Source organism: Triticum aestivum, chromosome 4A, assembly GCF_018294505.1.
Source record: "Triticum aestivum cultivar Chinese Spring chromosome 4A, IWGSC CS RefSeq v2.1, whole genome shotgun sequence".
Classification (NCBI taxonomy): domain Eukaryota; kingdom Viridiplantae; phylum Streptophyta; class Magnoliopsida; order Poales; family Poaceae; genus Triticum; species Triticum aestivum.
This window is the reverse complement of record NC_057803.1, coordinates 730,838,338-730,847,111: the sequence shown is the minus strand read 5'-3', so window position 1 is coordinate 730,847,111 and position 8,774 is coordinate 730,838,338. Positions and strand designations below refer to the sequence as shown.

The window sequence follows — 8,774 nt, the reverse complement described above, 5'->3', positions numbered from 1 at the left end:
CGGCCGAAATAACTGTGAGGGAGTGTCCACCATATACACCACATGAGATGAGAGTTTTCAAGAAAAGACTCGACAGACTGACAGTCAACCTGTGATGAATAATAATGATCTAATTTAGTTTTCGTAGTACATATATTGACTTTCGTAAGTTTAATCTTTGAATTATGAACATACACTAGTTCAAAAACACCTATTAGTCCCGATTGGTGAGGGCCTTTTGTCCCGGTTCTTGAACCGGGACTAAAGGGTTGTTACTAATGCCCTAGACCTTTAGTCCCGGTTCTAACACGAACCGGGACAGATGGGTCTCCACGTGGCCGGTGCGCCGAGCCCAGGCTGGAGGGCCTTTGGTCCCGGTTGGTGGCACCAACCGGGACCAAAAGGCATCCACGCGTCAGCATTTCAGCGGCTGGGTTTTTTTGAAGGGGGGGGGGTTGGGGGTTTTGGGGGGTTAATTTAGGTGTTTCATATATTGTGTTAGCTAGCTAATTAATAGAGAGAAATGTCCTCTCTTATGTCCGTGCTTGGTCGACGCTACGTACTGTACATAGAGAGGCCCTCGACACGCTAGCTAGTAAGAAAATGAAGGGAACCATTAAGTACAGAAGTTCGTCATGCATACCGAGAGAAGTGATCGATCGACCTCTCCTTCTCCGAGAGATTGGTCGAACAACAAGTTTTCGTATTATCTATCTGACGCTACTGGCTACATACATATACAATATGTAAGATCTCTTACAATCCCCTAGCAATTGAAATCAACTTCCACATGGTATTCTCCGGCTTTATTGATGACGTTGTCAAGAAAGAATCCCGCCAATTCCTCTTGAATTGCTTTCATGCGATCTTGTTCTAGGAGTTCATCCCGCATCTGCCACGTCTAATTTGAAGAAGGGAGTTAATACATATATATGAATGAAACTCAACAAAAATGATGGTGTAATAAAATGAAATTGTGAATATTATTGCTTACGCACTTCATATTGTCTTTTAGAGTCGCCCCGCTTATTTTTCAAAGTCGCGTTGTAGATGAACTCGCACACGTAGTATCTACAGAAATTATTCCCTTGTTCCTGCCACAAGCACTTTACGAGAAATAGAGGTCAATCAAACTGATAATGAAGCATTATAAATGGCATTGGTGAAAGTATAGCTATAGAACCAACGGGAGATGCACGCAACTAGCTAGCCGGTAGTACTTACTTTCGGGTATGTATATCGCAGCTCCTTCGGCAGTCTCGGAGCTTCTGCGGTGAACTGTTTCCAAACCGTGCAAGACAAAGAAAATAATTATTATTACTTGAGATATCAGGAAATGAACAAAAAGTTGCCGATATGGTGCGATAATGATCGATTGAACTTACTTGTTGAGCAATTTAGTCATGTCCGCATATGTTTCAGGATCTTTTCGTCTCGAGTCTAAGACGGTTACTAGTCCCCGCTCAAGCTTAATCTCCAGAAGAACATAGTGGAAGCTGCGCACGCATGCATAACTCATCAATTACATTACTATAACCTTGCTCGAGTAATAAGGGAAACCGAATATGCACACGACAGTAACACTCACTTGAAGTTGTAAGGAAAGAGTATTAGATCATTGTTTTGATTTTTGATCAACGATTGTAGCAAGTTGGCCTCGGCCTCTTTGGCGTGCTTTTTAACCTGAATTTCATCTATGATATTTGTGTTAATGAACCCAATATCATACATTTCTTGTTTTCTGCACTCGACGATCTTCAATCTGCATAATATAGTGAGGATAATTAATTATAAATACATGCAATGAAAGAGCTGAGCTATATATAGAGACTTAATGACAGAAATAGTACTTACAGACAGTAGCAAAAGGCCGTTAATTTATCGAGGGCCTTTTGATTGAAGAACTCGAAGAACTCCTTAAATGGAACAGGCAACAGATCAGTTCCAACGAGGTCGTGCTCCTCTTTAATTCTCAGATACAAAGTATTCGTCCACCCAGACTCTCTGCAGGTTTTCATGTACCAATTATGGAATCTTCGCATCATCGTTGTTAGAGATTTTTCATCTTTGACGAGAGGCTTCCCGTACTCGCATCTGTGTTCGTCCACCTCCATGAAATCAAAATTTACATCGTCAGGCAGGTAATCTGCAAGATTGCTATAACCGGGCACCGTCCCCGGAGCATTAGCGACGATGTCGCTGCTAGACACATTGAGCTGGGCAATTTTTTTCTTAGCTGCTCGTTCTTTTAACCTTTGATCACTGACAGAACTTCCCGACCGCTCCGCTGCGAGATATGCCTATTCAGTAATGCGCTCATAGTTGGTTCTTGGCGGAGACTTTGGTGGTTTCCTCAGGGCATCGATAGTGCGCTTTGCTTTCACCGGATCTACCTTCTCCTCCGGAGGTGGATGTCTCTTTGCTTTCAACCCTTTAAAGAAGTCCTCCACTTCGGTCCGCACGATCTTCACGTTTTCCTCCTCGGTCCTCTCGTACGGTAACTTCTCCAGAGGCTTGAGAGAAGGACCGTATCTGTATTGCCTCCCGCCTCTGCTGGCTGTACTGCTAGACGCCGGAGCAGACGGAGCGGCTGTGGCGTCTGTCTTCTTTTGTGCTTGCTTACGAGGTGGAGAAGGACTACGACGCGCCGGAGCAGCCGGGGCGGCGGCGGGTCTCTTCCGCCCTTGCTGGCGAGGCAGAGAAGGAGGAGGCTGCTGGCTCCTCGGGCGCGTCGGCGCAGGCGGAAAAGGAGGCGGAGTGCCACCACACACCGAGGAAGGAGGCCGAGTGCCCTGATCGTCACTCGCCAGAGGAGGAGGCGGTGGAGGAGACAGAGTGCCCTGACTCGCCGGAGGAGGAGGAGGAGGCGTCCAGTTCGGAATCTTGATGAACTCCTTCCGCCATAGGCATGGAGTCTTCAGAGCAGAACCCAGCCGAGTCTCCCCTTCACCGGTAGGGTGGTCAAGCTGGAGGTCCTCAAATCCCTCTGTTATTTCGTCCACCGTCACCCTAGGATATCCTTCTGGAATCGGACGACAGTGAAAAGTTGCACCGGGTTCAGAAGGTCGAACTTGGCCGACAGCCGCCCTGACTTTTAAGTTCTGCCATTGCGTCATAAGGTGGCATTTTTGAGACTCCGTGATAAAGTCCACGGGGTACCTAGCAGGAGCCGTCAATACATGCTCCGGCTGAAGCAGCTCGGTGGAAGCCAGCTGCTTCTCCGCTAAGATGGCCGGGTAGCTTCGGGGGAAGCTTCGGCAGGTTGTTTGCTGCGATCTGCTTCCCGTTCCTCTAGCCCTTGTACCCTTGCGTGCAGCGCCTCCAGTTGGCTATGCTCCACTTTCTTCCTCCTCTCATGGCATTTGTAATCGCCTGCGTCCGGAAAACCAACCTTCCATAGAATGGAGCCTGGCGTGCCTCGTGTCCGTCCAGGGTGCTCAGGATTCCCGAGGGCCATTGTGAGCTCGTCCTTCTCCCTGTCTGGAACGAACGTCCCTTGCTGCGCTGCATCGATATAGTGCCGAAGCCTGTTGACTGGTATTTTCAGTTGCTCGTCCGTCCAACGGCACTTCCCTGATACAGGGTCCAAGGTTCCGCCAGCCCCGAAGAACCAAGTCCGGCAACGGTTTGGCCAGTTCATTGTCTCTGGTTCGATCCCTTTATCAAGCGGATCATTCTCAGCCTTGGACCACTTAGGCCGGGCTTTGAGGTAGCCACCTGACCCCGTGCGATGGTGAAACTTCTTCTTTGCAGCATTTTGCTTGTTTGTCGCCAACATCTTCTTACTCTTTTCCGATGTCTTGTGGGCCATAAATGCGGGCCAATGATCTCTGATCTTCTCATATTTGCCGATGAATTCTGGTGTCTCTTCTTTGTCGACAAACTTTTTCAGCTCTCTCCTCCACCTCCTGAGTAGGCCTGCCATCTTCTTAAGAGCACAAGACTTGATTAATTTCTCTTTAACTGGCTTCTCCGGATCCTCCTCTGGCGGTAGGGTGAAATTTGCCTTCAGCTCAGTCCAAAGATCATCTTTCTGCATATCATTGACATAAGACACCTCAGGGTCTTCCTCCTTAGGCTTATACCATTGGTGGATGCTGATTGGGATCTTGTCCCTAACAAGAACCCCGCACTGAGAAGCAAATGGGGTATATGGACGACGACAGACCTGATAAAATATAAGAAAAAGAAGAAGAAGAAAAAGAGGAGAAGAAGAAAGGAATAGAGGAGAAGATCGAAGAAAAAAAAGCAGAAAAAAGAGGAGTAGAAGAAAGGAATAGAGGAAATTCTCCTCTATTCCTTTCTTCTTCTCCTCTTCCTTTTCTTCCTCTCCTCTTATTCTCCTCTGCCTTTTCTTCCTCTCCTCTTCTTCTCCTTTTTCCTCTTCTTATTTTCCTTTTTCCTCTCCTAAATATATAAAACTTTTCTAAAAATGAAACTAACCTAAAATGTACTAAATCAGAGAACATATATAGATAATCCTTTTCTAAATATATAAATCTAACTGTTGCATATATGAACATATACTAGTACAAATGCGCGTGCGTTGCAACGGGCAAAAAATATCAAAAAACCTATTCCGGCGTGCTAGTACGCGCCACTTTTTGTATCCAACTCTAACAAACATCACAAATGGCAGAAGATAACATTACACATAGATCTACTCCAATGGCCACGCCATTACTCTGATTGGAGTTTGCCATAAATGCAACAGGGAAAGACGGTGTGAATTCAAACTTAGTGATAATTTTTAGATGTCTCACATTTCGCAAAACGAGCTCCACGTGTCACTTCTTATATAAAACTCTTACAAACATCACAAATTAATGTAACCCTCACCTCCAGTGACAATGTGAAAGTAATGTTATTGTACCAAATCCTTCCAGAATTCAACTAAAGGAACATTACAAATAGCTATATTCAAGAATGGAGGAAAATATTGATCGAAGTATGAAGGAAACCTTTGTCAAACTTGGGAGATATGTTTGCTTAAAAATAGATAATGGCCACGATCATTCGGATATAAATTTTAGTAGCAACATACATTTTACTTTACATATCATGTAGCCAGCAATGTGTTTGATATTCAGTTAGGATATTGTTTAATAATACCTGCAGGTGTAAGAGAACATAAAAACAGTGTGAGCTTAAGTTGGGTTTAACCCACCTTACCAACATAATTATTTCTATCTTTATTAGGTGGACCATGGACTTTAGAGTCATTTAAATCTAGGGGTGAACCACCATGGGCATGCCGTTGACCTAAAAGACAGATGATTTGATATCTTGACACACATCTACAACTGTGAATGAGGTGCGATACTCCACCACTGAAATGAAACCAAAAGATAAAATTAGCAAAGCTAGAGGATTAGCATATATCTCCAGTGTCGAGAATAATTCTACAAAGCAAAAGAAAAGGAGATCATGCTATCAACATACATAGCTTGATGCCACATAAATTAACATGTTTAACCCTCACACACCCTGATCTTGAATGTATTTTGTTGCTGCATAAATATGAACAGAATGAATCAAACAAATCAAATAATCCTAAAGAATTAAGAGCCAACAATAGGCACACGATCGTGGTGCTGACATAACGACCGTTTTAGTACCAAATATATTCAGTGGGAAACTTTTGACTTCATAGAGAATGGAATGGGCATGGGCGGGGGTCTTCTCATACAGCTGATACCTTCTTGCCTTCTCATTTGGGACCTGAAAAGAAACAAGAAAAAAAATTGTGGCCATTAAAATCATTTACAATGTCAACTAAAAATATAGTCTTCCCCATGACTCCTTACCAGAGAGTAGATGCTCCAAATGTATTAAGAACTTATTGTCCAACATTACAGTGATATAAGCAAAATCCAGGAAATTACTAAAGATTTTTTTACTCTTCTTGGAAATCAGATAAGCTTGTTTGGATGTAGCAGAACTTATGTCCAACATTACAGTGATATAGACATATTATCAAAGTAATGCTACTGACACGCCCATGCGTGCGGCAATGGATATAAGCTGAGGCAATATATATGCTCATAGAGAGAGAATCCTTGAAAGGGTTGTTCTACAGTCTAAAAATATCATTAGTTCTCTCATGTATCTAAAAATATATAAAACAAATAATGGAGGTTTCATCCAGATTTCAATTCTTACCATTGGAAGTAGCTTAGCTTTCACCCCAGACGTTCTGTCATATGATAACCTATCCAAGAAAAATCAAAACTTTCTTCAACCTACTTTTTGTAAAGAAGCGTGAAATTTTACAGCAAAAGTTCCACAAGCACATACATGGCACTTATATTTGCATATTTACAGAAATGGAGAACGATATAAAGAGGAATATTTTAGGCTGACAGTCCGACACTATGTCCGATGCGGTTCAGATGCATGTATTTCTATGGCTAGATATGCATATAATTTTACATATACACTGGGAACGTGCATCTGCCCTGCTACCAAAGTGACCATTCTACGTTCCCTATGAAAGTTGTGCTTCTGCCAGGCATTTGTGGGAACATATGACATGCATAATGCATGATAAATGAAGCAAAACAAGAGGACTGGAGATTAAAGTGAGAATGATTCCTATATTTTCATAAGTTTCTAAATTGCTCCCAATCCCACAAAAATAAAATAGGAGATACTCCTTTCTCTCTGTAATACCTTGATGTAGAATGTTACTAACCACTTGCTGATTTTTGAAATAGGTATACAACTACTGGCTTCAATGTTTTCCATCGACTCCGCATATATACACATCGATAAACTGTACATTGGTACGCACTGCAAGCGCAACACATTTGATGTGAAACTGAAACTACACACTTCAGAGAAGAAGATTAAGAATAGCACAGAACCACATGACGTGAGACATTTATGAGTTCCGCTTCAGCAACAATCATGCCTCCCATGCCTGCCTCTTGCAAGGTTAGCTTCAGTACGTACCTCAAGCGGAGAACCGGCAGATTGAGTTACGGCAAAGTGTGGAGCATCGGGCGGACGGCGGGCGAAATCAGCTGAGGCAAGATTGAACAGCAATGCCGAGCACGGAACTTGCGATGACATTGACCCGAGCTTGCATGGAGAGTTGCGGCTCCTCCTTCCGCTTCCCACGTGGTGCCCAATGCCGCCGGTAGGACCTTGTGCATGGGAAGCCAACGGCACGCAGTCGACATTAGATCAGAACAGCGGAGAGAGGACCCGGTCCGGTGGAAACAACACTGGCCATGGTTTTCCAAAGGCATGTACTGCAACATAATCATGGGCACTCGTCACTTCTGAATCCATATACCGCTGCAACAGTTTTTATCTGCAGCCAAGACAGATTCACTGCTTGCTTATCATGGAAATTCTCAGAACAACAACTACGCTGACAGGCACGATGACACCAGCCCCTTCACCAACCACGGAAACACAATCGTCTTCTTCCGCATGGGTTGTATGACGGCTGGCTGCCGCGGGCGCTCGACCTGTCGTCCATGATGCGGAGTTTGCACCACTCGAGGGATTTGAGTTTTCGAGCACCACGACGCTCGCGAGCCAGAGACCGGCCACCACATCAGCTAGCCGCCGGCCGTCGTTCAATTAGCAATCGAGGGACCATGAAGCAAGGCACTAATCCACAGAACCGCACGAGGGGCGGAAAAATCGAATCTTTGGGCCGCCTACCAATTAAGGAACAAGAGCAGTGGCCAAACCCGAGGAGACGCTCACCTGGGCGAGAACCGCCGTGAAGGACATCTCCCCAGCGGCAGCGCGAGGTCCTGCACGTCGTCACCGTCGCCCTTGCCATTGGCTTCGCCGCCCTCTCCTCTCCGAGCGGACAACGGTCGCCGGCGCTGCCGCAGGTGAATCCACTTGTGCGGCCGGGAGCGCCAGGAGGCCGAGCCGGTAGAGGACGCGGAGGAGGAGGCCCTTTCGTCCTCCGGGGAGTCGCTGGCGATGTGGGCGGCCCCGTCCATCAAAAAGGGGCCCGCTGGAGTTCAAGCCCCGCCGCCTGACCTCCTCCCGCGCCTCGTAGATTGCCTCCACGCCGTCCCCGGAACAGGATCCGGCCCCTGCATCGCCTCCCCGACAGGATCTGGCCGGAGATCGCCGCCGCCGCGCCCAGCGTCATCTGCATAGCGGCCCCATCTCGCTCGGAACCGGCTTGGAGCGCCCGGACTCAGGAGGAAAGAGATGGTGATGGACTGCGGTCTGATTATATAAAATATGAGGTGTTTTTATGTAAACATGCTGAGCAAAATGTTATTCACTTAATCGTGGACTGCGGGTTGATTACCCAAAAGTACAGGGTCTTTTTTGCAAAAGTACTAACAACGGACGACCAGAAACGACTCCTGGTTTATTAGTAGGTAGAGATAGAGATACACAGAGAACATACAAACATATATACATTTTTATAAAAAAGCAAAATACAAATCTCATATATATGAAAAAAATCTGAAAAGAAGCAATATACAAAATACATATACTCACATATATACATATATATATATAATCTGAAAAAAACAAGCATGTAATATAAGAAAACAAAACAGGGGAGGGGCGCCGGCCGGACCAACGGAGGGGCAGGGGCGCGGGTTCGGCGGCGAGGACGGCAACGGGGCAGGGGGTGCGCGTTCGGCGGCGAGGACGGCGACGGGGCACGGGCGACGGCTGGCGAGGAAGGGGGCGGCGCAGGGCGACAACGACGACGAGGGCGGGCCGGGGCGCGCGAAGCGCGTCAGGGCAGGGCGGCGAGCGGCGACGGCGTCGGGCGAGGGCACGGGCGACGGCGAGCGGGC

The 8,774-nt window shown here is 46.2% G+C and overlaps 1 protein-coding gene across 1 annotated transcript; it reads right to left on the bottom strand.

The window, feature by feature from the left end:
* Positions 1-6,658: 6,658 nt before the first annotated feature.
* Positions 6,659-7,963, bottom strand: LOC123088414 (uncharacterized). The gene is made up of 2 exons (XM_044510619.1): positions 7,702-7,963; positions 6,659-7,235 (listed from the first exon to the last, which is right to left on the bottom strand). The coding sequence occupies exons 1-2, from the start codon at positions 7,947-7,949 to the stop codon at positions 7,163-7,165; spliced, it is 321 nt and encodes a 106-aa protein (XP_044366554.1). The 5' UTR covers positions 7,950-7,963; the 3' UTR covers positions 6,659-7,162.
* Between the last annotated feature and the right edge of the window lie 811 nt (positions 7,964-8,774).

Bases quoted from the DNA above. Each gene is read 5' to 3' on its own strand.
- LOC123088414 (XM_044510619.1), bottom strand. From the start codon at position 7,949: ATGGACGGGGCCGCCCACATCGCCAGCGACTCCCCGGAGGACGAAAGG. The intron at 7,236-7,701 runs GTGAGCGTCTCC...ATTATGTTGCAG, and splicing joins TCACGGCGGTTCTCGCCCAG to TACATGCCTTTGGAAAACCA.